We start from the raw sequence: 26,790 nt of genomic DNA, 5'->3' as shown, positions 1-26,790 counted from the left end.
TAACAGTTAAACCTGTAGCAATGCTGTGCAGTCAAATTCACGACTCTGTGACTCAGTAGGTGCCTTGTTATAAGATAACAATTATTACTGATATTTCAAACATGTAAAGTTGCATTGCACTCTACACAGACCTGTACAAACACATTTCATGTACTATACTTAAAGTGCTTACATCTTCAAGATTCTGAATGCGAGTTGTGAGAGCATCCAGGTCCTGCTGTTTCTGTTCAAGTTCCTGTCAAGTGAGGCAAGAAAACATTCTATGTCATAAAACTAGTATTACAACAATCAGAAGCAAAAAAATTACATGAAGCTTGAATGCTTCAGCTATAACAAAGGAACTCCTTATTCTACAAATGAGCTAAAAACGTGTCATATTTCCTTATTTATTTACACACACTGTGTGCTGTTCACTGCTGTACCTCTGCCTCTTTGTGCAGGAATCTAGCCACATACTATATTTACCTGCATGTTCTTCATAACAAACATGTTATCTACATTTATTTGTGCAAGTTTTACCCAGGATAAGTCAGGAAAAGGTGTGTTGCTACTCAAATGTTTAAAAAAATTAAAGGTAATTGTGAAGAACAACTCTCTGAACAAACCTGTCACCCAACTGTCAACTGACTGCTGGCCAAATGTCGCCTGAGTGATGGCCAACAGTTGGCCATCAGCCAGCTGACAGTTTTAAGCTCGTCTGTTGGCCAACAGGTTTTTTTCAAGGAGCTGTTCTTCACAATTACCCAAATAAAACTGTTGTCTTGGAGAGAAAAATAAAATATTAAAATTTATACTCACTGTCTGCAGAGAATTGTTGACATTTTTCAACTTAGCATACTTTGCTCTCTGATCAGGAGGCTGCAAGGAAATATCACAAAAGGAAAATGGTTAGTCTTTCAAAACACTATAAAAAACAAGGACAACAGAAGCAACAGTTTTATTAGTTTAAAGTTAACTCATATGCTGATGTCTTTCAAATATTAGATTAAAGTAATAGAGCTTGTATTTTCATAAATTTGTTCTAGAATTGTAGTAGCTTCCTGATGTTTATGCAGTGCAGATGGTCAAAACGTAAGGTCATACAAGGTAAACTGTAACTGCAGTCAGTGAAAGACATAGTAAATGTATTAGGAAAAAAAAGTTGCCTTCTCTTTTTCTAGCTCAAAAACCCTGATGATCACTTCTTTTAACATAATCAAAATATTACCAAGCAAAAAGGTCAGGAGAATAGAAGCTGACTGATTCCTTTCTTGACCATGATGGATTAAGCTTAATAATCAGTAATAATTTTAACATAATTAAAAAATTTATGTGAGCCTATTAACACCACATTGCACTCAAAATCATGTTCAGTATTAATCATTTCATAAAGTAACAGCCAGTTCAATGAATAATCTAAGTTTTCCTGCAAAATTTGAACTGAATTCTTAGTTTTACCATGTCTTCCACCAAGCTCTCAGCCATTCTCCGTTCCTGGTCAAGTTCAAGCTCCAGTTGTTTTATCTGCTGCTCTTTACTGAGAAAAAAGAATGAAGAAACAATCAATATCACATGTAGTTAATGTACAGGCTGCATTATTGAGACGTTTGAGTCTTTATGGTATAAGGGGAATTTGTGTAACTTGATTAGTGAATGATTGGTAGAGTTAGTGAACCAATTAGTTGAGTCAGTTGCTTTATCTGCTGCTCTTGGCTGAGAAAAAAGAATGAAGAAACAATCAATATCACATGTAGTTAATTTACAGGCTGCATTATTGAGACGTTTGAGTCTTTATGGTACAAGAGGAATTTATGTAACTTGATTAGTGAATGATTGGTAGAGTTAGTGAACCAATTAGTTGAGTCAGTTGCTTTATCTGCTGCTCTTGGCTGAGAAAAAAGAATGAAGAAACATTATCAACATCACATGCAGTCAATGAACTGGTTGCATTACTGTGATGTTAGAGTATTCATGGTATTATGGTGTATGTAACTTGATTAGCAAATGATTAGAGGAGTTATTGAACAATTAGTTGAGTTAGTTGCTTTATCTGCTGCTCTTTGCATAGAAGAAGGAAATAAGAACTAATCAACATCTGACATGCACTTAATGTACAGACAGCGTTACCATGATGTTATAGTCTTTATGGTATTACAATATATGTAACTTGATTAGTAAATGATTAGATGAGTAAGTGAACATGTGTTTGGATATAGTGTATACACTACACTAAAAAGTAATTTAAAAAAAGTAATTTTCTCACCTAACTACCAAACACAGTCCTCCACATTAGAGACTTACATGGCAAATTTAGTTGCAAACATTTTATTCTACTATCTATTGCCATGAGACTGGTTGCAGCATGCAGTGCTGACAGTGGTAAGAACAATATACAGTCATTTCAGTTTTTGTTGACAGTCAATTTCTTTATGTGACAAGTAACTTACCACAATAATTATAATTATAAGAGTTTACTTACTCTCTTCTCTGAGTGAATAATTCATCAATGGAATTCTGTTCCCGCTCATTCTGAATTTTAAGCTTAAGTAGAAAAAAGATTACAATCAGTGTTCATTTGCAGCCTTGGCCATAAGGAACATACATTACAACACACACTGATATTATTTAACTGGGATTAAAGAAACAGGAAAAACTCACTGCATTGAAGTCTTGAACAATGTCATCCATTTCTGTGTCTGTGTTAATTTTGTCCAACAGCTGTTACAAATTTAAAATAGAAAAGATGAGAGAGAGCACTCATTCCTTTTACAACTGTATTTACTCAACTACCTAATTAGCGTTGTCTATTTCAACAGCTAGAAGAACATTGTATTGATTTTGTGTTATTACCGTGTTATAATCAGCTAATTGTCCTTGGAGTTCTTTGATTTCTGTGGCTAAACCTTCAGCTCTGGAATGTGAAAAAGAGAACCTTAATTTTATCAATTCCTCTTCATATATATTGAAAATGAATGCAGACATCCCACACATTTCCAGTACATCTAGTCTTTCTTGCATTATCAACAATTTTAATTACTGTAACAATTATTCTAAATTTACATGTGGAAAACATGAAATTTGAATTCAGGCAAAACAAAAATTGTAGCACATCATGTCATTTTTACAAATTAAAGGACATGCAGCATTACACTATTTGCCATAACCCTTTAACCACTAAGAGAGGGTGGCATCTAATTTTTTCTTACAATATCATGCTGGACTCACACATTAAGGTCATGAGAATAAAGGAAATGATCACCAACTAAAGAAGCTCTTGATTGTTAAACAAATTCTCCTCACTAGTACCTTAAGAAATGCATAAAGAAAAGTTTGGAGAAAATGCACACTAATGTTAGGGTGTAAAAGGTAAAAAAGCTGTGAGATTATAATGATAGTAAGTATACTGCAGAAATTAAAATATATTAAGAAAAGAAAACCCATCATACCGTTTTTCATAAGTTAGAAATGTTGCATTCTCTTGGTTGAACTGGTCAACCTCTTTTTGCATTTTTGCTATCTCTGCTGCAAGCTCTGTAATTTTTGCCCTGAGACAAACAAACAAGCAAAAAATTAAATAACATTCTAGTCATATAATTTGTTTGTTTAACCTATTGCAATGTTTAAGAGAAAAATAATTTTTTTTACGTCTCTTTTAAATTGATGTTAGGGGTGCTAGGATCAATGTCAGTACCTAAGTAACTGCATACCAACATGTACCCCTCCCACCCCTCCCTCAACCCAACAACAGTTGCCTGATAAAACGATAAGGGCTGATGTTGGGTTAAGGGAGGGGTAGGTGGGTATTTGCTCAGATACTGACATTGATTTGGATGCTAAATATACTTAAATTTAAACAAAAATTTGAAATTTATTTGTCTAATGGCTAATTTGCAACTCTGTATAATCATAAACTTGAAAACAAGCACACTATATACTAATCTTTTCACTAACTGGGGTGACAAACTCTTCAAATACATATTGCTTATAATCTAGGAGTTTTTCTCTTATCTTTATTATGTCATTGTCCAGACTGCTGGAAAGTATAATATTTCAATAACACCTAGTTACCTCAGTTGCCCCATGTAGAAAGACTTGTCATAAATTGCCCTCTGTGGACCTTGATGAAAAAAAACAACCATCATAAGATTTTCAAGCAAAGAGAAACACATTGCTTAATATAAACACAGCAGCAACTTAAACAAAAGCAAGAAACTACATGCATTTACAGTAATGCAAGCGTAGTTTTTGAATGATCTGAACTGACATTCATTTTATGAAATAACATTTGAATATTTAATTGCTGATTTACTTTGTATCAAATTGTTGCTCCATATATCTTGAGCGTTAAATTAAATCTAACCTCTGCCAGCTGAAGTCTTCATTCCAGTTAAGCCTTGCTTTGTCATTGGTCTCTCTGCTACTCTTATCTGTGCATTCAAAGCTAAAACAAAGAAAAAAAATACAGCTTTGATCACAAGATCACTAAATTAGAAGGCTCAGACCAAACAATTTACCTTGTGATTATAGAACTTCCACTGAATAAAACTGAACTGAACTCACTATTAAATAAAAAGTCATTGGGAGCTGAAAGCTTTTCATTGACAGAGGCATTTGATTTTTTCTATGCCATTCCAAAAATAATAGATATCTTCAAATTCATAGTTACATGTACAAAGGAATAAATTTGAAATTCAATCATTCTAACCATGAATCACATCAAATTTAAGCAAGTTTCATTAAGTATTTTACTCAAACAAATACACTCTGATTCATTTTGCAGCCAACCATATGTTTCTAGGATTTTGAATAATTATTTTTACCAAAAGGAAATTCAATTTTGTCAAAGCAACATTAAATTCTAATTTTCCCTAAGGGTTTGGCATGACCTTTCCTATCACAATGTATTCTTAACATACTTGGTCATTATGTTTTGTGGTTAAATGTGTCCATGAAACATCGAATTAAATTATCAAAAATGCAGTAGCATTTGACATTCTTCACCTCCACCCAATTCACCAGCTCTTGATCCTGGCCTGGCAGTGCCTGGGGCCTGTTGAATATAAGGTTCAAATTAACAAAATTTCATCCAGTTACTACATTAATTATAGTATTACTCACAAGTTAGTTACATTTCTACCTTTTTCCTTAGCTGGCTGAGAGCATGTTATATCAAATTTCAAAATGACAACACCACAACATGTTATCATCCCACTGTTGAACCCAGCAACAAATAAGCCATGAGGTCACCAGGCTTGCCTTTGTTCATCCTATAATTGCTGCTTTAACTACAGGATGGGTATTCTAACAAGACAGACTCTTTCTTTGTGAGGTGCAAAGCTTGCCCCACCACAGAGGTGACTAAATAGGTTAATTTAATTTTGTGCAGTGATTTTGCAATAAAAATTACCTTTCACCTCTAGCATTTGGCATTTGTCAGTAAAAGATAGCACTTACCATTCCAGTTCCTGGAGGCAGTCTCATTGCAGCAGTACCTTAAGAGAGTAGAATATCAATTTTTTAATAGTTAATAAAGGTTACAACTGCTATAGATCAGTTGTAACAGACCTGGCTCAACATATTATTTCAGTCTCTTTGAATTTCTGAGTAGAAAAATTACAAATAAAAAAGATGTTAGTGTTTAATGCCACCCCATATTTCAGTGCATTGTAAATCCCTTTAAATACCTAAATTGAATCAATAAATTTGGTTGGCTTGTTTCAACAATACTCAAAGCCTTGAAAAACTAGAATAAATGCACAATAATGAACCAAATCCTTCTCAAAATCTGTTCCACCATCCAGAGCTAATCTGCATGTGACCTCTATCGGAGACATAACATTTCTTTCCATGCCATAGCAACAAAGCAATTTTATTTTATTAAATTTAGCAGCTTAATTTTCTGTCCTCTTTCTACATTTCATACTTCAAGTACATGTAGACGCTTTATGAATTCAATGGGTTTACTTCATTCATTACCTGGAGGTCTTCCCATAGCTGTTATAAGTAGTAAAAATATTTGTTAAGGAATCAAGAATGCATGGATACACCCTTCAATCATTCAGTCATGTTCTTACTACTGCATACATTTTCTAATTACTGGTAACATTTTCAAATAATCACAATCTTGGGTATAATTTTTTTTGTCTTGCCCTAAAAGGTTCACTTTAACCTTTAATTCACAGACGTGATTGACAAGTAATTTCTCATTATGATTTTAAGACACTGTCTTGCAAACAGATTATGAGAACTAAGAAAAATATCAGCTGGGAGTTGTTATCTTGAAATGACACCTACTATCATTCTTTTGTCTAATTAACCCCACACAGCTTAACATTGGTATGCATACTGTTCACACTGTTCTCAATACGTTCCCAATACTGACTCTCAGGGTACTGACTCTCTTTTGAGGGTTGAAAGGTGGGCAAGGAGATGTGAATGTAATATGAAAGGGAAACTTATTGATAAGATCTTGGGAGTTAATAGGTTAAGATACTGCATGAAAAAGCTGCTCTCAAAGTCCCCTGTGACCCAAACAGCCTTCAAACCATGTTATATTTTTCAATCTTAGTGGCCAGGCTTCTGGGTTAAATACTGTCTCTACATCCATCTGAGCTTAGCAAAAATCTAAAATTAAACCTTAATGAAATAGGATACAGCTTGGGGGCATCCTTCCTCTTGCTCCACTTCCTGGTCTCATTCCTTTCCCAGAAGGTGGTCTGTAACCTCGTGCAGAAGGTGGACGTCCTCCTCCAAAATCACTCCTACAGTTTTAACAAATAATAATTATTTTTACCATCTACCAAATGCTATCCTCTTTGAGAAATGCCTTGACTACCTTTTGTACTAACTAAATATAATTGCAATTCAGGTTGATAACATTCATATCAATTCAATTTGTGAAAAATAACAGAAATGATGATAGAAATGATGGTAGATCTACTGTGACGTACCTTGACTCTTTCACTCCCAAAATCTAATGTATTTAGTAATTCTTCCTACTGTCTGCCATACAATCTTTTGATATTACTTGAGAGAATTTAGTATTGGATCAACTTAAGGTCCCCTAAATTAACTTCTGCTTTATTCTCATTACTTTTCCACTTGATATTGTACTGATATTTTAAGGAAAGGTTCTCTCTTGATCACTCATGGGAGTTAAAGGGTTAACTCTTTCCCTTGCAATATCTAAACAGTGATTCTATACTTTGTTTTTCATTCATCACTCATAATATTAGATCTGAGAATTTGGAGGTTGATTCAATTCTCAACTAAGGGTTACTCCTTTGGTATAAGACTAAATTCTTAGAACTACCACTGAAAGAAATGTAATGACCTCAAGGTTGCTTATTAAGGAGTACTCAAATTTATATTTTGGGAGTGAAAGAGTTAAACTAGTTTGACTTGTATCCTCATTGTTCAAGGAATAAGGTAATCTACACGTACTTATTGCAGAGCAAAGAAAGTAGCTACAGTAAACCTAATTTTACTTCATTTTTATCAATAAGTTATTTTAAGCTAAAGCATAGCCATGGAAAAATAGCTGACAAACTCATGGGACTGAGCTAGTAAACATTTTAAGAATTTTTTAATGTGAAATGATAATTGTAGCTTTTAATCCTAATTTTTAGTCATGAATTCAGGACCACTCGCTCACATCTCCTAAATAACAACAATTAACCCTTTACACTGAAACATCAGTATGTATATTCTCCATACTGTTCTCTATACACTTCGTAAGGTGCTGACCAAGAGAATTTGGTTAGCAATGTGGAGCTTCTTTGGTAGGTGATCATTTCATTTATTCTCATGACCTTAATGTTTGATTCAGGGTGATAATGTAAGGAGAATTTACATTAGATGCTAGTCACTCTTAGGAGTTAAAGGGTTTAATAACCTTTTCAGTGTTACTCCTTGTTCTTCAAAGACTGGTAAAAGGTAGGAAATCAGTAGCCCTCTACTTTTTAGCTGCTCCTAAATTTCTGTGGTAAACTTTTAAAAACGAGTACATCATAACAGATCAAAATATGTTACAGCTACTAGTGATAATTGAGACCATCTTCGGCTGAGTATTGTACACGTAGTGTACATTGTTACTCGGCGTAATTCCAAAAACATTTAAAGCATTATTAGTGCAAAAATATTACACATTAAAGCTCTGTTTTTAATGGTTAGGGCTCGCAGGAGAAGTAATGGTAACAATTTTCGTCAAACATCAAATTCGTGAAGGGCGAATTAGAATTTTTTCTCTTTTTTTAGTTTGGAAATTTCTACAAAACAAATACAGGACGAATCCTGGAGCAGGAAAAAAATTAAAGCAAAAGCACGAGTTCAACGGCTGCTTGTAATAAAAAGTTGTGGTTATTCAATGCCATTCTCAATGCAAATGGCGATCGTTTGTCATACGGTGTTTATATGATCATAGCAACAACATCAGCACATTCACACCGTCAAAAGTTAACTTTTCTCGCGGAAGAATTGATCTTAATTGAAAATGATTATTAACTGCAGATATTTTTAGGCATTTCTGGGAAATTACAGCCATAAAAAACAGAAATTAACTTACATTTGGGTAAGTTTTCCACTGTTGATTTCTGCAGCAACAAACCTAAGAATCTCGCAATGACTTATGGGTTGCGAATGCAAAACCGCTGTGCATGGCATGACCAACTAAATAGGTCCGCAGTATGTGTACACAGAGGGGCGATCGTCAACGACAGTTGATCGTAGACTTCCCACCACCGCTTGACAATAAATGGTTTATTGCAATTTCCTGCAACATGAACAGTGTTTAGTTAGTGATCAATTTCTTTATTCTCGTGACCTTAATGTGCGATTCAGGGATGATATCCTCATCGGATCAATCTTGGACAGTTCTAGACTAGACTAATACCTCATTCACACCAAAGCTTAAACATGTTTTAGAGTTGTTTTGTTTAACACCGTTTAATTTTTTTTCTTTTAGATACTACTTAACCAAGTATTTTTTTGCTTAAATGTCAGTAGCACATTTCAAATGCAAGTTAGCAAGTACTTGAATCCTATGGAAAATTAAGTTTTTCAGTTCTCTGTTTATGATTTTCCTTCAGTAAAAACCAGTTTAACAAAACATATTTTGCTGGTGTGAATAGGGTATAAGTTTGCGTTCGAAAACTTTCATTTCGTTTTTTTTGTTACTTAGATCACTGAAATATAATAACAATGATTTGTTTATGAAACCTACTAGACATAATTTCTGAAAATGTCACAACCACTAAAAACAGAAAAATACAATTTTTAGTACACTGATTAACGGTAAAATTGTATTTCACCAATAACGTTCGTACCATAAACGGGTTGGTTTTGTTTAGTTTGAGTGCTATATTAGTACTTTGTTTCGAATGAAAAATGTGTTTAAGCCTCGAAGTTTGTAAAAAAAAAAGATATTAATTAAAAAATAGGCGATCAAAATCATGTTCAGGATAATATAGCATCACAAAGGCTTTGAATAATCTTTTATCTCTTAATTCGAATCAGATTTTGCTAAGCACTGGTCGGTAGCTAGTTTGTGGTATGAAGCATATGAAATAAACATAACTGAACTAAGTTATATACTCGCTGAGACGGTCGCTTTATTGTGGAGAGTCTCGAATCGTTTATAAATTTCTGTAAAGCTTAACTTGAATATGATGAGAGGAAAGTATTTTTTTTAACGTATACAAAATTTTTTTGTGTATCTTAACTCTAGAGAGCTCGAACATCATGGCTCTAGAGCGCTGCTAAATAAAAAGCTTATTCTCTCTAGAGAAAAACACGTCAATGTAAACGCAGTGTGTTCGACACGAGAAGAGGCAATTTTCCGGTTGTAGCTGGATTATCTGGTATTTACACAAGTCAGCCACATCTTGCCGTTTATCAATCAATTTTTTTGTGTTAGCCTTACAACAGACTTACAACAGATGGCTTTTATCTTCTAATCTTACATGGAATTCATTTGTTTTTCAATATACACATATTTAATATACCATATGCGACAAGTGTTTTGAAATTTGATAAGTGACAGATATCAATGAACGGCGTGCTAAAGCAAATGTAAAACGCTTAAAAGCCAGAGTGACTCTTCTTTCAGATGCAATGGCGGAGTTTTTCCTGTAGTCACGGATTACCTTCATTGCTCATTTAAAATAACTCTGAAAAACTTTCTAAACAATTTTAAAATCCAATTGCTGCTAAGAGCTTCCAAAGGTAAGCGAGATGACTTCTTTATCGCTTTGTCATGGCGTCATAACTCATACCGAAGCAATTAGGAGGTTTTCTCGCAGTGTTTAACCAGATGATAATGAATATAGCTTTACTGACCGTTAACCAGTTTTGATATTATAATCTCCGAAGGACGAGGAACAGTTTATAACCAAGTTAATGTTGAGAGAGACTAATGGTAAGCGAAACTTGCTTATGTTTTTGATTCAAGCAGTCATTACTAATACTAAGCCACTAAAAATATAGTTATCGCTGTCTGAAACAATTTGCTTTCTGTTAAAGAGAGCTTTTACAGCAGTTAAGTTGACCCGTTTCAATTGTCTTAACCTCTGTAAAATGGTTGAAAATTCATTGCTAATCATATTTTAGCTTTTAAGAATATTCATAACGTTTTGGGCGTCAGAATATCGAGACTATAGCATTTAGCAAAATGAAAAATGATGGGAAACATGGAAGTTGGAATAGACTTTTGTCCTAAAGATATTAAGACAATAGAGTTTATGTTCTTGATCATAAATATCTTTTCGGCCCTTCCCAGAATTATTTTAACCCTCACCAAGCAGCTCGGACTTAAAGAATTGTGTTGAGCCCAAAACATATTTATGCCCAAAGCTTAAAAACATGACAACAAAACAATCTAAACACCCACGCAAGCGTGTGAGCATTTTAGCCTGCTAAATTCTCTATTTTGGCCCGCGAAATGCTCTATAATGTCTAACAAAGTGATATTAATTTCATTTTTTACACGGTGCTTTGGGTAAAAACAGAGATAATTGAAATGGCCTAAAAATTAAGTTCTCTCTGGAAAGAAACAGACACGAAAGCTGTCGTATTTCTTGCAGATGTTCTGAGTCATATGCCAGTAAGGCGAGTTAACACAACTTTAAATTGACCTCGCTCCCAATGTGTGGCTACATAGCTCAGTTGGTAGAGCATCGCACCGGTATCGCGGAGGTCACGGGTTCGAATCCCGTTGAAGCCCTGATTTTTTTCAGGCTTCTTCTTTCCAATTGCTTAAATTGGAAAATTTACTGCGATGATCACATTTCACTTTCATCTACAACCGCAGTACAAATATGAATTATTTCATATAAAAACTTCACATCATTTCACTGCACGGGAAAATATGAACTCAATAAATTGACCTCGCTCCCAATGTGTGGCTACATAGCTCAGTTGGTAGAGCATCGCACCGGTATCGCGGAGGTCACGGGTTCGAATCCCGTTGAAGCCCTGATTTTTTTCAGGCTTCTTCTTTCCAATTGCTTAAATTGGAAAATTTACTGCGATGATCACATTTCACTTTCATCTACAACCGCAGTACAAATATGAATTATTTCATATAAAAACTTCACATAACACAACTTTGCATATAAATTTACCCGCTTAGCCATCAATAAACGGAAAAATGCAATAATTATGGGAAAAGGTATGAACAGTTTGTGGCAAAAATGGGTAATACCATCAGCCGCGTAAGTTCAAAACCAAGTAAATTCCCTGCAGTTTTAGCATAAGCGATCTTCACGAAATTCTGAGTTCCTGTTTTCCATCATATGGTATATTTATTATACATAAACCATATTTTTTATTGACTGATCGAAAGGGCAAATGGTGAATAATTAGAATAAAAAGATTGTTAATAAGTTAACTTTGATGAAACGAAGCAGAAAAAAATTATTCATTTATCTATCTCAAGAACATTTGTGTCACGTCGGTTTTCAAGTAGTGGTAAACTACTTTGAAATTCATATTGCTTAAAAATTCGATAAAGCCTTCGGGCGGTAATTTTATTTGCGATCCAAAGAGAGATAATTACATGGCGACCGTCACTTAAAGAGACTCGCCCTGTTAAAAACGCATTTCAGTCGACCTAAAGATGGTCATTTACGTTGCTGCTTCTAAGAGGGTCTTCCAAAGTATCCATGACTACCCTGATGCTTTCCAGCTGCTCATTAGAACACAATGCATAAAACATTTTGGTCGCCTGCAAGAACATTTTTCTCTTAAAACCTACCTGAAGGTCTTTTAATTTAAAAAGAAGTTTAATTCAATTCGTAATCAAAAATTCCCAAAATATTATAATTTAGCTCTTTTAAACGACATAATTTCGATTGCTCTCACAAGACAACCTTGGTTCCATCGTCCTTTCTCTTTCTACGGAGGCAAGAAGGAAGTGGACCCTGGGGCTCGAAAGATAGAAATAAATAGCTGTTACTTGATCGGAAACAAACACGCCGATGGGATTGCGTCTGAAGTTTAAATAACCACGAGTTAAATAGTCTTATTGGGGGAGAAAGTTTTCTGTCGGATACAGAAAAATTTGAAGGAGGTGTGTTGTCTGACTTGAGAAAATATCACGAAAGGAAGTCGCTTAATCTGTGCTTAATCATCTCCATTAGTTTAAAGACAAGACCTGAATTTATGTTATGTCGTACCATCTTGATTTCGTGTCCGTAGGAAAAACTTACACAGCAGGAAATTGAAGGTTAGTCCAGTTGTTCCTTTTCAGGAAGTACTGACTCATCAGGTTAAACAACACTTTTTCAAATCTTATTTGACCTTCTTCCTTGAAGTAGTCTGAATACTTAGTTACTCCGGTGATGTCACTCTATTTAAAAAACTAACGAGAGCACTTGAAATTACCATGAATAGAGATACTAGGTACGAGCTCACAGGACGAAATTGCAAGAATCCGTAAACGGAAACGTGGCAGAAACATGTTAAACCGTTCTGGAAACACGACGGATAACCTGTGTTTCCGTTACCGGTTTCGTGACGTTTTCTCGCGTTTCCGTTGCTGCGTATACAACGGAACCGGACCACTTTTTGTGCATGTTAAACATAACGGAAACATGGAGTTGCATGTTTCCGCCAAGTTTCAGAAATACGGAAACATGTGATTTCGTCCTGTGGAGGTATTTATGCGAGACTCGTTCCTCTTTGCTGAACGGATTTTCACCACGTTTCTTTCTAAAAAACCGAGCTTTAAAGCCAAACAGGAAAGTGCAGGACTTTGTTGTTTATCAAATAAAAGGCCAGATGCTAATTTAGGCTCTCCAGTTTTGTTTACACGTCCCGCCTGAAACTCCACTGAATTTTCAATTGGAAAGCAAGATAAATTCAATATAATTACTCATTAACATTCAATTTCCTAATAGAATACGTCGAGGCGTTCAGATGCTTTGACCTGAATGAAAACGGTCAGTTATCCACAAAGGAACTAAAGTATGCTATGCGCATGCTTGGCTTGAACCCAACCGATCACGAAGTTCAGGAACTTGTGAACGACTTGGACTACGACGGTGAGAATAGCCGGAATATTGCTTCTTCTGCAGTGGCTAAAAGAGTTTGACAATGGGCTAAAAGTGCTTTGCATTTGAAATATTTTGGCTTTACAAGCTTATTGCTGTTCTAAATATGCGTTTATTGGTGGCTTTCATCGTCACGCAGTCGAAATCTCAAAATCTATGGAGTGCCTGACGCCAAGAGAGTGAATTATTTTAAAATATTGATACATAAACAATTTTAGGTACGCTGTGTTAGTGCCCATCCAAGATAGGCACCAAAATTTAACGGTTCGATAGCTTAGCACCTTTCTATTTTGACGTACTAGCACTTGGCGACAAAGACGAGCTGGAAAATGAAAAGACGAATGAAACAGAAAATGGCAAACGGCGAAAAAGGAAGAAGTCGAGGGAAGACGAGAAAATGCAAGGAGAAAAATGGACAAAGGACGACTTTCCGATTTGTAAGCATAATTCTAATCTTTCACTGAAGCAGTTTTCATTTGAGACCCGAAAGTAATCCGGGGTTGCGTTGGTTTTTTCTCACTTTGCTCCGTGATTGGCTGAGAAAACTCGCGCCATCCTCTCAACCAATCAGATCTAACACTACAAGCAAAAGCATTTTGGGTCACATGCATTTCCCGCGCCACAGGTAGTTTGTTGTTATTTTGAGTTCTTTATTTATTTATTTATTTATTTAGCTTTGCCCAACTAGAATATTACGGCAGGGAGACCACTACAACTTATCCAATTACAGTGGATTCCTCGTTAATGATTACTGATAACTAAAGCTACTCATATATAGAACGAGAAAAACAAAACAGGAAACAAAAGTTCAAATTGCTAGAAGCAGCACCACGGTGGACATAGGAGAGTCCTCGCTATGTTGCAGCTGGGACAGATTGTTCTCCAGGTTCTAATGTCGTCCAAGTCATTCAGAGCTAAAGCGTTATTGTATTATTGAAGTAATGAACGATTATTCTTTCTGCTTTTGTCATTACTTTGCTCTGTTTGGCTGCTCCGATTACGTTGGTTTTGGTTTTGTGACAATCAATCGAAAAGCGCTCGATAGCTTAGGTCCTATTGCTAAGGGATCAGGAAAAGGTGAGGGGAGGATTCGATGCAGGATTTAAAATTTACCTTAATGATTCTACCCCCCCCCACCCCCTTATTGACAGTCAATTGGCAGTCAATTTCTTTAATCCACCATCTCTATTGTTTGCGACCCCACCCCTACCCCCCTAGACGATCCTGTAATAATGACCACCCTTAGTATAAGTTTTGAAATTAAAAATTCCATCGAAGATGAGAAGCAAATGCTTTACGAATAAGAATGGAACCCTTTGCAAAGGAGAAAAAGTTGTAGAAATCCTCCAATCCCCCCTCCCCCCCCCCCCACGGGAATCACTAGAGACCGGCCTATAATGATCTCAGTGATAACGGTGATTATCTATAATAGTAATAAATTTGATGAAGATGATGATAATAATTATGAAGGAAAGTTTTCTTAGAAATAATTGTGATTTTATCTCTAAGATGAGGGCGCTATAGATTTTAAAAAATTTGTCAACTTGATGGAAAAACAGCGAAGTATGATGCAGGACGACGAGGCCGCCATGTTGTTCACTGTATTCGATTCTGACCATCGTGGCTTCATTGAAGGAAAGACAATCAAGAGATCGCTGCATTTTCTGGATGATGTCCCCACCGACGAGATAAACGAAATACTGGCGATGACAAAACTTTCGGATGACCGAAAGATAACTATGGAAGGTATCTAATCCACCTTGTTATGATTTTGAGCCAGAAAGAAAACTGTCAGTCGGCCAGTTAGTCAAACATTAAGCCAGTCTACTTGCCAATCTGTTTATTAGTTATTCAACAGTCAATCAATCATTAATTCGGAAAATAAGTTGGTTAAGTTGACAGGCGCTGAAGTCAGTCAGTCATTCATTCATGCTGTCAGTCAATCTATCAATCGGTTATTGAACAGACACTCATTCACCAAATAAGTCAGTCAGTCAGTCACTCGTAAGTCAGTCAGTCAGAGTTAGTCAGTCATTTATTCATGCACTCAGTCAATCTATCAATCGGTTATTGAACAGACACTCATTCACCAAATAAGTCAGTCAGTCAGTCGCTCGTAAGTCAGTCAGTCAGAGTCAATCAGTCATTTATTCATGCACTCAGTCAATCTATCAATCGGTTATTGAACAGTCACTCATTCACCAAGTCTATGCGTCAGTCAGCCAGTCAGTCGGCCGATCAATGAGTCAGCTAATAAGTCTGTTTACTATGTCTCAGATTGTACGTGATCTGATTGGTCAATCTAAATTCAAAAGTTTGTCTGAATTGAAACAACCCCCCCTATATTTAAACTCAGAGATCTAACAAATATCTTACTAACAGTTTTTCCTCGGTCCGCACTGTTAATGAAAGAACCTCGTTTTTCCAATCGCATTTATGGCCCGAATGCTTGTTTCTTGGGCCATAAATCCAATTGGTAAAAACTTGGTTCTTATGTCACAGCGCACCACTCAAAGTCGGTCAGTGACAATTTCAGTGAGATAGTCACCCATCCGTTAAGTCAATTTATCAGTCTATCAGTCAGTCAGTCAGTCAGTCAGTCAGTCAGCCAGTCAGCCAGTCAGTCAGTCAGCTAGCCAGCCAGACAGTCAGTTAGTCAGTCAGCCAGTCAGCCAGTCAGCCACTCAGTCAGCCAGCTAGTCAGCCAGTCAGTCGTCAGTCAGTCAGGCAGTCAATCTGCCAGTCAGTCAGTCAGTCAGTCATTTTTATCAATCAGTCAGTCAGTCAGTCATTTTTCAGTTATCCAGTCAAGAAATGATTAAACTTCTACTGCTGTTTAATTTTCAGAGTTTGTGACCAACTTTCTTTCACCTCTGATACTGAAGGAAGAGAACAGTGAGATGCTCTGATCTGGCATGCGTAACTGAAAAGCAAAAGTCTCTAGTGTTTAGTTTTTCTTTTATTTAACTTTATAATGCTAGAAATACCCCCCCAAAAAATTGGAATGTTTTAAGCTATTTTGAAAAAGTAAAACGTTGAGTAATCTACGATGACGTGAGTAGCCCATAGAGCGAAAATTGTCTGGCATTTTGGTTTAGTGAATTAGCTTTCTTTCAAAACATTTATTTCAATAATTTTTCTTAATGGATAGATTCAAGTGGGAGAGAGCTTTTGCTTTCATTTTATTTGTGTAATATAAATAACATTTTTGGTAGATACAAACCCTGTTTCTTGTAGCAAATTGATTTTTATTCCTAGCAAGAGATAAAGACACTCTGTTGGACATTAAAGAACTTGATTCTCACGTTAGGTATTGTGAGAACTCAAATAATGAAAATTTTTTTTAAGTAAGAAGTTAAATGCTATAGCAATGTTTCATTAATAAAATTCAATAAAATAGAGGGTCGAAATACATCGGACAAATGTTATGCTTTAAATGTCATATTTTGAAAGGGGAGTGACAAAAATTATCTGGAAAACTTTTGAAAAAAAAAAAGAATAATATTTCAAACAGTTAGCTGGTTAAAAATATCTCGCAATATTAATCTGAGGAGTTGCAGCGGCTAAGCTTTTGAGTTAATTCCAAAATTTACTGTTGTCATCCAAGAGTTGCGTTTTAAGTTTCATATAGAGAAGATGATTCCAAAATAAGAGTTTATTTCTTCTTGCGGCAAGTACTTAAGGACATTATTTTAACCGAACATGATCAATATTTCATTACGTTGAATTGGATCAAGAAGGTTTCCTTATGAAATGCGGATATTTCATAACTTTGGTTAAAGAACTTATGTAAATTTTTACTACCTGCGTTCTCCATTGCGTCTCTGGTGATTTATTTTGCAAATTATTTAACTGATGCGAAATGAAGCTAATAATCCTTGTTTTATCTGCATTCAGTCAATATTTTCACTCCATCTAAACGCCACATCTTTCAAGCGTGCTTTGTAGAGGCACTTTACATATTGGCAGTGATTTTCGCAGAACAACCGTTGGATAGAGAAAAAACCGTTGTTGAATGTGACTCTTTTATTTGCGGCCGTTTTTAGCCAAGAATTTTGTGGTTTATCACACTGAAATTCTGCAAAAGGTAAGATTTCTTCATAGATTATCGCTTGAAGTTAAAGAAATACAGAAGTAGACTTGCCAAATAATAGTGTACAGATAAAACTTAGCGGTTTTGAACTGTTCCTCTTCCTGGTTGAATTAGGAGCTATTCCTTCGCCCTAAAACTTACGAATGATACGGTAACGTTGAGTAAAATTTAAACTATTATAAAATCAATTTATTACGCCATCGTAATGAAAAAAGGAATATGGAAAAAAACCGACATGACTCTTAGTTCAAAACGACCCTAAGCAAAAACGATATTCTCATCGAAAAGGTTTTCAAGTTTTGCTATTGCTTCTCAAAAATGTGTTTGAATTAGGGAATAGATTTTGTATCGCTTTTCGGGAGACCACAGAAATCTCCTGCTGCGTTTGAAATGACTGGAATACGTCGAATTTTATTTGTAAAAACATGCGCAGCTATTTAAAAAACGCTAAGTGAAAATAGTTCGACAACATCTGCGAAAATTGGACCCAAGCAAAATAGCTCTTGATAAAGTTCTAATTTTCTAGACAATGCGGAGACACAATATTTAGGGAAATTTTCTTTTGCCCTTCTTAAGTGAATCACTATCACAAACAACTAACAAGGTGGAGTAATTGATCAGCCAATCACCGCGTCACAACGCAACGCTCTAAAATAGCACAAATCAACGTTTTAACACCGTAAGAACAGGATAAGCTTGCTTTGATTTCTACAATTACGTCGGAAAATTTACCATATATGGAATTATCTTCGACGGAATCTGTTCACGTCTATTTAAGGCGCTGATGGTTGTTTCAGGACAAACATAATTATGTAATTCCATCAAATAACAGATAGATAAATGAATGTTATAGTTTTGCTTCCTCTTGTTATATTTAGCTTTTGAAACATCACGGAAAATCCCGCAGGAGGGAAGATGAAAAGTAAGCTTAACCTTGTTTCCAGGGTCCTCTCTCGTTCTTCCTTGGGAGGACCCTGGGAACGAGGTTGAAGTAAGCCACGTTTTTACGCACAGCGACATTGACGAGTTGATTAAAACTCGTGTTGCCGAAAAATTTCTGTACACATTAAGTAATTATATATTAAGTAAATATTAAAAAATAGTTCTTTGATTATGGTATAGTTTTTATTGTCATGCCTGCGCATGTAAATCATCATTTTTTTGATGCTTGACATAAAGAAACTGGGCTGAGCAGGCGCAAAGAAATGACACGCCTTATCTCGTCGTTAATCGTTTCCTGTCACTTAATTCCTTCTCTACACGAGCCCTAACGGGTGGTTATTGGTTTGGTAAAGCCTCATGAAATCAACAGGCTACTGACGGGAATTCAAAAGCCTCTATTTCTGAGTTCCGCAAGAAACCGCTGTCCAATAATGAGCATTTCTGCGTTCTCAGCCGAAGACTTGTTGCAGGAAAGCTTATTTTAGTTTCTCATTCAAATAAAAGCGTTTTTGACGAGTAAGATTTTTTGTTTGGTGTGCTTTGGCCTACTTTTTGAAACTTTGGGGGTTTGAAAGTGAAAAATTGTCTTGAATTTTTCTTACTCAGTTCAAAAATGTTCAACGCATTTATTTTTTGTAAGGCCTTGGGTATTTTTTTCTCCTCAGTATGGATACGTTTCTGCAGGGATGGCTTATACCCCTCCTATTAATGAAATATCATGGAAACTGGTGAGTCTCTAATTTACTAGATAGATTGCACACTTGCCATAATCTCGTGCACAGATCCTCCTGTGTAACTGTAACTGAAATGTTATACCCGCTTGGCCGTGAATGGTTTGGTTAAGAGACTACACTTGCCATCGTTAGGGGAGTTCTCAGGAGTGTTTTCTCACCCACTCATTCTCTCTCACGATTCACTCTGACTTTACAACAGTAACCTACGAGCAGGCCATCATTATCAGCGTTGCAGGAAGTACGTTTCTCCACTTACTAGAAGAATTAAGACGGGTCGGAGAGAGTTTTACCGGGAGTCTGGTACTATTATCAGTGCCAGACCCCTTGCAGACCTATCGGAGGCTCGCGTTGCTGAGGATCTTATACTTTTTCGGGGGCGAAGAAACGCTTGTGCTGAAGCGTTAATAAAGGGGGCCTGGTCCTAGGCTATAACAACAGGGAAATAGACAAGTAGCACTTTAATATTTCAACTGGAATTTGACGGTATGGCCTTTTTTTTCGTTATGAGGGGTATGGCCTTTTTTTTCGTTATACCTTACTTTTTCTCGAGTGAAAGGACATTTAAAAGCTCCTATTCTCCCAGAGGGGATTTTTTGCTAATGATAAAGTCTCGTTCAGAACCTCTGCAGTCTCAATAACACACGACAGTTAGAGTCGAATACGGAGTCCTAAGCTTGACAAAACAAGCAGTTCAGTTTTCATCTGATTATGCTTATGACTCTGATTTTTTTGAGCGAGTGAGCTCAAGATTGTAATAGGTGCAAGCGGCAAGAACCAAACAATTACAATGCGGGTTTTCGGGCCATCTGTTGGCTTACGATTCCAACAATTCAGTTTTCACAATCAAAGGCGACAGGGTCCTGAACCGTATCTGCGCTCTGCTTTCGATTCGCCGGATCTCATCCGGCTCCGCCAGCTCTGAACATCAACCTTAAAGTTTTAGCTCCTAGCTTGAACAGTTGAAGAACATTTGTTTGTTTCTGTTTAATTAAGTCCTCCTGACTACCTTCTTGTTCACTTTAATTATAGCAATGAGATATCTCACTTTGACAGAACAGAGATAGCCAATGCCACGTTCATTTTGGATAGTATCCTGGAAGATAATGATTACGACAAAAACACCAGACCCCGAGTAGGACGTAAGTCTCTCCGATGATCTGTGAAAAACTCCTGTCTTAATCAGCCTGTGTAGCCGTCCTCTAAGTTTCCTTTTATGGAAGACGGAGGAGGGTGAACCGCGCAAGGGCATAGGGCGAGAGAAAGTAAAAAAAGTGGTCCGTAGGTTACTCCTTTACTCCAGAACTGATCAACATGTAACCTCTTCTCAAAAATCCATATTTCAGCCAAGAAGCAGGTGATTAAAATAGACAACCTCATCAGCTAGGGGTGTTATTTCGATAAAACGCCGAACACTGGAGGTTATAGGGAAATATTTGACAATTAGAAGGGAGCAATTGTAATCTTATTTTGGGATTTACAATAAGAGGAATAACATCTAGTAGATTAACTACTCCGGGGAGTAAGTGAGTGTTACCATGGAAACAAATTAATGGTGTCTATTGTGTTACCTCGTAATTTTAATGGGAAAGGAGTCACGATATGATCTCAACTCTTAAAAGCTCGTGCGTGACAGATTTTTTTCCCTGACCAGGATTATCATTAAAAATAGATGAATAATTAATGCAAACTGAAAAAAGAAATAAAAATTTATCTTTTTTTCCTTAGAGAAACCAGTTGTAGTGTATCTCAGTATGGCAATTCAATCTTTTACAAATATTAAGGAATCTAATATGGTGAGTAATTTGTTTAATATATTTAACATTAGATTACTTTAGGTTTTAGTTTCTATGTATTTGCAGTTTAGTTTATCAATTCTTCCACTGTACACTTGTGGATGAAAATCACTTTTCAGGCTTCTAATCCTACAAGTTTTTCAATTCTAGCTGACTTGCGTGGATCATTTCTTACTTGAATATTATCCAAAGGTCATAAATTCTCATTTAATGTCAATAATTATAATCAGATATCTGATTATAATTATTGACATTAGATAAGAATTTATGACCTGTGGATCCCTGTATGGGGACAAAAAACCCTTTAAATTAATTTCATATCCACCCATCATATGGATTTTCAGCTCACTTGGTAGTACCGCCCAACTAGCAAGGTTTGGAGAAGCATGGGTTGGAATCCATACTGTTCATCTGCGAGGAACACATATTTACTTAGAGATAAATCATTGTTAAAAATCATACGATTAACTCGAATACGATTAATGGAAGCCAAAAGAGAAGGAGTTTGTCAGCTTTAGAGTTAAATAGGCCGTCAAGAACAATAAACGCCACTTATTTCTCGATAGGAGTTCACAACATCAATGTTCTTGCGCCAAGAGTGGAATGACAGAAGATTAGCGCATCATGACAACGGCATGTTACCTGTCCAAGGCAAAGATGTGCAGAAAATATGGCGTCCAGACACTTACTTCACAAACATGAACGACTATAAGTTGTACGAGGACAATCAACTGGCTCTGATATCAAGATTTGGATATGTCTACTATAGTTCAAGGTGAACTGAGACAACATGTCATGGTGGACACGAACAAACAGATCCTTTTTCCAATATGGCGACGGAAAATGACAACCACTAAGTATTGAACTAGACCAGGAAATGGTTAAAATACATAATTTTAAAGGTTTTTTTTCACTTGGTATCTCAGGAAATATTCACTGTCGTACCCTTTTAATTTTTTTTGGTATGCGTGGCCTTGTAATTTTTAATAGACCTCAAAAAGCACCATTTTCATTGGTAAATCTCAATTATCTCTTTGTAAAGCGCATCAGAGTTCAATTAACCTCGTACCCAGATCCTACCGTGTAACCGTAAAATGAAATGTATAACCGCTTGACCGTGGAAGGTCTAGGAACGAGACTACAGTTCAACAGCAGCACACGTTCTTCCCACCCCAACCCAATCTTTTGGATTTCTGCTTTCACTAACTTATTCAGAGACGTAGAAAAGAAAAGTATCCCTTTTCAAAACGGCTGCACGAACCTCCGATGTGAAGAGACAGACAGTTTGAATTATATGGAATGAACTTCATACGTAAGAAATGTTCTTTCTTCTGCGACAGGTTGTTTGTTGCTGCGTCCTGTCGAATGTATTTACAAAAGTTTCCAAGGGATGTTCAGAAGTGTAGCCTTATCCTTGAAAGTTGTAAGTATGAGCTGATTTTGTTGCTCTGAGTAAGGTTTCTCAATTTTAAACATTCTTTGTAAAGATCATAATAGAACCAGAGGCTTAGCTCGCGAGATGTGAACTCGTGAGCATAAAAGCCGCCCTTGTAGGAGAGCCTCATAGCTTACCAGCTGAGGCTTGATCGTCACTGGTGCCCTCTACTTATTTGCTGCGGTGGACTCATTTGAGAAATTACCAAGCCACGACTTGCAAAATCTATTGTTGATCCCCGTGGCAGTATCAAAAATTGGGCGGAGCACACAACCACGGGTCTTCCATCTATGTCCACATAATACAGGGTGTCCGTTAAAACAGGTCTAATAGACTGCGTAATCGTTTAATTTATTAGAAAAGCTTCAAATACAAAAGAGTGAGTAACCAGTAACCTTCCGAATGTGACAGTTTTACGGTAAGGTAAATGGTAGAATCAATTGCCAGACTAGACAGTTTTTATAGCATGCAAAGTACTCTCGATCTGTGTTCGCTCAAGACGATATCCACTTACTCTTGACAGAGATTTTGCTGTAACACTAAATCAAAAAACTTTCGTCACAGCCTCCTCCCCAACTGTTCACAAGATAGTCAATTAAAACACATAAGGAACGAATATTTTAAGTGGCTTGTGGCTGTTATCTTTTTAAAGTTGCCTTCACTAGAGACATGGTGGAATACCGATGGAAGTACCCCAATCCAATCAACATCCTGGATATAGAATTAGCAGAATTTGATTTGACCAGCACAGAATACACTAGTGAAGATGTTGAGTACGTTGCAGGTATTCACTACGACTTTCTTCAAGCCCTCAGGGGTGTTCCTCGTAAGAAAAACCATGAGTGACCTCAGGGGTTTTCTCCCTCTTTTTGTCGTGACAAGAGCCCATTTTTTAACGAAAGATTTTCGTCAGAATATTTTTGAGACTCCAGCGATATAGTTTGCTTGCTTGAAGTTATATTCTGTTTCTTTTCAAGTGGCTTGAAATCTAAATTGCACGCTTAACGAACGCCAGACGTGTGGAAAATATATTATGTCCGATAAGGTTAACCGTTAAACTTGAGAAATAACGCCACTTTGAAAATATCGGTATAATAATTTTTGCTCTGACGTAAAAGCTAACGCTTGAAACGTCAGCTGTATAGTATACGGCGGCCAATTTGCACTACGAACTCAGGAGATAAGTCTAAATTATCTTGTTACACCCCTCATCGATGTTTCTCTAGAAACTTACCCCCTTAATACCAACAGTTTCGTGTGACCATTTGTGACATATGTTACGAGATTCATTGATATAAATCCCTTTTTCGCTTGCAGGTAAATACCGTGACATGATCGTAACTTTCACATTTAGTCGTCGGATCGGTTATTACCTCATTAACTTCTACGTCCCATGCATCATTATGGTTATTATGAGCTGGATCGTGTTCTGGATGGACCGAGCCAACATCGGTGACCGAATAGCGCTCGGAATTACTACTGTGCTAACGATTGTTTTCTTACTGAGTTCCAGTAACAGCACTATGCCCCGAGTCAGTTACCCGAAGGCAATCGACTGGTACCTGATGACTTCGTTCATCTTCGTCTTTACGACACTGATCATGTGTCTGTTGATCTTCCGGTTTGATAGACGTGTAAACAAACAGCAGTGCCCGCCGAGGTCGGTAAGCGGTGAACCACCAGCCGAATCAACTTCCATGCAGGTAAATGAAATCATATTGAAAGAGTTCGCCCACGATAGTTAACGACTTATCGCTGACAATTAGTGACCAAGACAGAATTTCTCCTTACATTATCAACACAGAATTAAGTAGAAAAGTGAGGAGAATAAAGAAGAAAACTCAATTAGGGGACCAAAAACTGATCCAATACCAAATTCTCCAAATTGAAATCATAAGTATATTATGCCAGACAGTAGGGAGAATTACTAACCCCCCCTCACTCTTTTAAATAGTGCTGGGGAATTACTTCATCCCTCTTCACTTGAGAACTGAGAGGGCTAAGTTTCTCAGCTAAACCGTGCTTGGCCTTAGAGTACTGTGACTACCCTGGACGGGAATTTAATCAATCGCAGTCTGCCCTCCCTCTCTCCCTCCCTCTCATGGGGTTGGCTGGTACCCATTGATAACTCCTGGGTGAAGAGACGCTGTATGAAAAGTTTGCCCCAGGACACCACCCATAATCCAAACAAGAGCTCACACCTGGAATGCTCGTCCTTAGACCGCTGCGTTAAATACCTCGCCTCTCATGTCGGCTCTCTAGGCATAGCTTACTAGCCTTAAATCTTTGTCATAACTTTAGATGCCCGAAGAGCCAGAGATTCGGAGCCGTGTGTCATACTTTGTGGCAGACTCTCGAGGAGCCGTGTATCCCATCGTTCACAGCGCTTCTGGCCTCCAGAAAAGAAGTCTCCTATCGTTCTGTTTTCGCCAGAAGTTTTGCGGACTGTCGGCACGAGTTACCCGGGAAAACCTGGGAATGATTTTAAACAATTTCTGTAGATTTCTCTTCCCTTGTTCGTTTCTTTTCTTTAATCTTGTGTACTGGGTAGTGATAGCCAACTAATGGATGCTCGTGATTAATTTAATGAGATGGAAATGAGACAGTGTGACCATTTTGGAGTCTTCTAGGACAGTTAGGTCAACGAGTTAGGCCCATGTTCTGCTTCTAAGGTGAAAATCTCTCTCAGCGGTTACTCATGAGAAGATTTTTTGCTTTCTGTTCAAGAGGAAAAGACACAACCCAAACAGATTCGCTTCACCTCGTCTATCTGGAGAGTGTTTATGTTTAGGGACGCTTATTATTTATATCCTAGGGTGGTGGGGGGAGGATGGAGGTTTTTTTTGGGGGGGGGGTGGTCACATGGGTTTTCAGAGGGTACGGCCGAAGGATGGTCGCAGCTAACGGATTATAAAGGGGGAGATTTAGAAAATTGACCGCCAATGAGTGGAAATCATCGGAATACTACAGCGCATAAGGGAGGAATAAGATAAATTTTATTGACACATCAAAATCCTCCTATTCCCCTTCCCCCCGGATATGAATAACGACAAGTCCCCCAGTACAAGAATGACGAGTAACAACCCTTTTAACGAGTTTTTTAAAAAATAAGAAGCCTCACTTCATTAAGTAAACACATTTAAATTTAGGTAAAGTAAATAATTCTCGGAATCCAAGCTAGCCTGACTAAAAGAAAAACTTAATTTTGAAAAAAAAAGGCCTTTAGACAGGAGTATTTTGCAGAATATCTGCTCATGTAGAATTAATCAACGTTTACTCGCTTTCTTGGAAGTGCGGTTCTTCAACAAACGGTTTTGAACGATCTGATTATAAATTCTCCTTTCAGCTGCTAAACGTTTTCTCGAAAATTAGTTAGGAGAACTTGGTGTTAGATCAAGACAAGAACGCTTTAGCTGGTGTGTTTGTCTATTATCATCACCTTTAAGTTAGATATCGTGTTCGCGTTGTCAGGAGAAGTTGGGTCATAGCCTTTTAACTCCCATGAGTGACCAAAACAGAATTTCTCCTCATAACATCAATACAATATTAAGTTGAAAAGTGATGAGAATAAAGAAAAATATCAATTAGGGGATTATCACTAGATCCTATACCAAATTCTCCAAACTAACAATGTAAGAACTGAATGGCAGGCAGTAAGGAGATTTACTCGTTAGATCTTGGGATTGAAAGGGTTAATTCCTTCACCACTGTAAGGGTCAATTTAGAACTGTAGTAAAAACCACAGTCTTCCGTCGCTCAATACCACAGTACTTACGAGAGAAATCTAAATCACGAATCAATTAAATGGGTGAAAAGGGTCTTGTTATCTTTCCAAGGTACTTAAAGTTTCTTTCAGTGAATCAGGTAGTATTTATTATAATAATTATTAATGATTAGATTCATGTTTTGAAGAGAGTTGCAACTTCCATTTCAGGTATGTTATATGAATGTTAGTTGTTTCTCATGAAAACTCTTGTTCCTTGTCTCAAATTAATTGTTATTCTCAGCAAGAAATGAAGAAACTCGGTTGGAAATGAAAATACTTCACTCTCATATTGCGCTTCGTGTAATTTCAAATAATGAGGGAATTCCCAGAATAAAAAAATACAACAATAATTTTTCGCTGGTGAAATGCAATAAATAACTGTGGCGAAATGCAATAGCAAACAGCAAGTGGTACACTTCTATAGAGAAATATTTCGAAACGGGAGTGACAAGAATTAACTTTGAAAACTTCTAGAAAAAAAAAGTAAAAACAGTTAGCCAA

The 26,790-nt window shown here is 36.7% G+C and overlaps 3 protein-coding genes across 9 annotated transcripts in view; 2 read left to right on the top strand and 1 right to left on the bottom strand.

Annotated features, from left to right (window-relative positions):
• Nucleotides 1–8,655, bottom strand: part of LOC113683725 (intraflagellar transport protein 74 homolog) — a 118,970-nt gene extending 110,315 nt beyond the window's left edge. For 2 of the 3 annotated variants that reach the window (XM_089186755.1, XM_089186754.1), the window contains exons 1-14: nucleotides 8,543–8,655; nucleotides 6,634–6,740; nucleotides 5,956–5,973; nucleotides 5,434–5,471; nucleotides 4,981–5,029; nucleotides 4,340–4,420; nucleotides 4,048–4,096; nucleotides 3,426–3,524; nucleotides 2,830–2,890; nucleotides 2,638–2,697; nucleotides 2,459–2,520; nucleotides 1,438–1,516; nucleotides 799–858; nucleotides 173–235 (exon numbers count right to left, since the gene is read on the bottom strand). In XM_089186755.1, the coding sequence (XP_089042881.1) occupies nucleotides 173–235; nucleotides 799–858; nucleotides 1,438–1,516; nucleotides 2,459–2,520; nucleotides 2,638–2,697; nucleotides 2,830–2,890; nucleotides 3,426–3,524; nucleotides 4,048–4,096; nucleotides 4,340–4,420; nucleotides 4,981–5,029; nucleotides 5,434–5,471; nucleotides 5,956–5,973; nucleotides 6,634–6,740; nucleotides 8,543–8,640 (924 nt within the window). In that variant the 5' untranslated portion in view covers nucleotides 8,641–8,655. Of the gene's footprint in view, nucleotides 1–172; nucleotides 236–798; nucleotides 859–1,437; nucleotides 1,517–2,458; nucleotides 2,521–2,637; nucleotides 2,698–2,829; nucleotides 2,891–3,425; nucleotides 3,525–4,047; nucleotides 4,097–4,339; nucleotides 4,421–4,980; nucleotides 5,030–5,433; nucleotides 5,472–5,955; nucleotides 5,974–6,633; nucleotides 6,741–7,873; nucleotides 7,969–8,542 lie in introns of all 3 variants that reach the window. The other variant, XM_089186756.1, reaches the window with a different exon arrangement.
• A 1,332-nt stretch (nucleotides 8,656–9,987) lies between these two features.
• Nucleotides 9,988–16,942, top strand: LOC113683716 (uncharacterized). Of its 4 annotated transcripts, none has more exons than XM_089187488.1 (7): nucleotides 9,988–10,200; nucleotides 10,348–10,393; nucleotides 12,673–12,700; nucleotides 13,374–13,517; nucleotides 13,829–13,963; nucleotides 15,036–15,272; nucleotides 16,374–16,942. In XM_089187488.1, the coding sequence occupies exons 2-7, from the start codon at nucleotides 10,391–10,393 to the stop codon at nucleotides 16,433–16,435; spliced, it is 609 nt and encodes a 202-aa protein (XP_089043614.1). In that variant the 5' UTR covers nucleotides 9,988–10,200; nucleotides 10,348–10,390; the 3' UTR covers nucleotides 16,436–16,942. The 4 variants fall into 4 exon arrangements, with proteins under 4 accessions (XP_089043614.1, XP_089043613.1, XP_089043616.1 ...); XM_089187487.1 differs by having other exon boundaries at nucleotides 13,826–13,963; XM_089187490.1 differs by lacking the exon at nucleotides 10,348–10,393 and having other exon boundaries at nucleotides 9,996–10,200.
• Nucleotides 16,943–17,360: 418 nt separating this feature from the next.
• Nucleotides 17,361–26,493, top strand: LOC113683737 (gamma-aminobutyric acid receptor subunit beta-like). 2 transcript variants are annotated; one of them, XM_027201008.2, is made up of 10 exons: nucleotides 17,416–17,613; nucleotides 18,498–18,541; nucleotides 19,227–19,289; nucleotides 20,325–20,434; nucleotides 21,021–21,088; nucleotides 21,655–21,863; nucleotides 22,429–22,511; nucleotides 23,176–23,307; nucleotides 23,841–24,226; nucleotides 24,825–26,493. In XM_027201008.2, the coding sequence occupies exons 3-10, from the start codon at nucleotides 19,228–19,230 to the stop codon at nucleotides 25,086–25,088; spliced, it is 1,314 nt and encodes a 437-aa protein (XP_027056809.2). In that variant the 5' UTR covers nucleotides 17,416–17,613; nucleotides 18,498–18,541; nucleotide 19,227; the 3' UTR covers nucleotides 25,089–26,493. The 2 variants fall into 2 exon arrangements, with proteins under 2 accessions (XP_027056810.2, XP_027056809.2); XM_027201009.2 differs by lacking the exon at nucleotides 18,498–18,541 and having other exon boundaries at nucleotides 17,361–17,613.
• The last annotated feature ends 297 nt before the right edge of the window (nucleotides 26,494–26,790 follow it).

The sequence above is a fragment of the Pocillopora damicornis genome, chromosome 11 (assembly GCF_964200805.1).
Source record: "Pocillopora damicornis chromosome 11, jaPocDami1.2, whole genome shotgun sequence".
NCBI classification, from domain to species: Eukaryota; Metazoa; Cnidaria; class Anthozoa; order Scleractinia; family Pocilloporidae; genus Pocillopora; species Pocillopora damicornis.
This window is presented reverse-complemented; position numbering and strand designations above follow the sequence as displayed.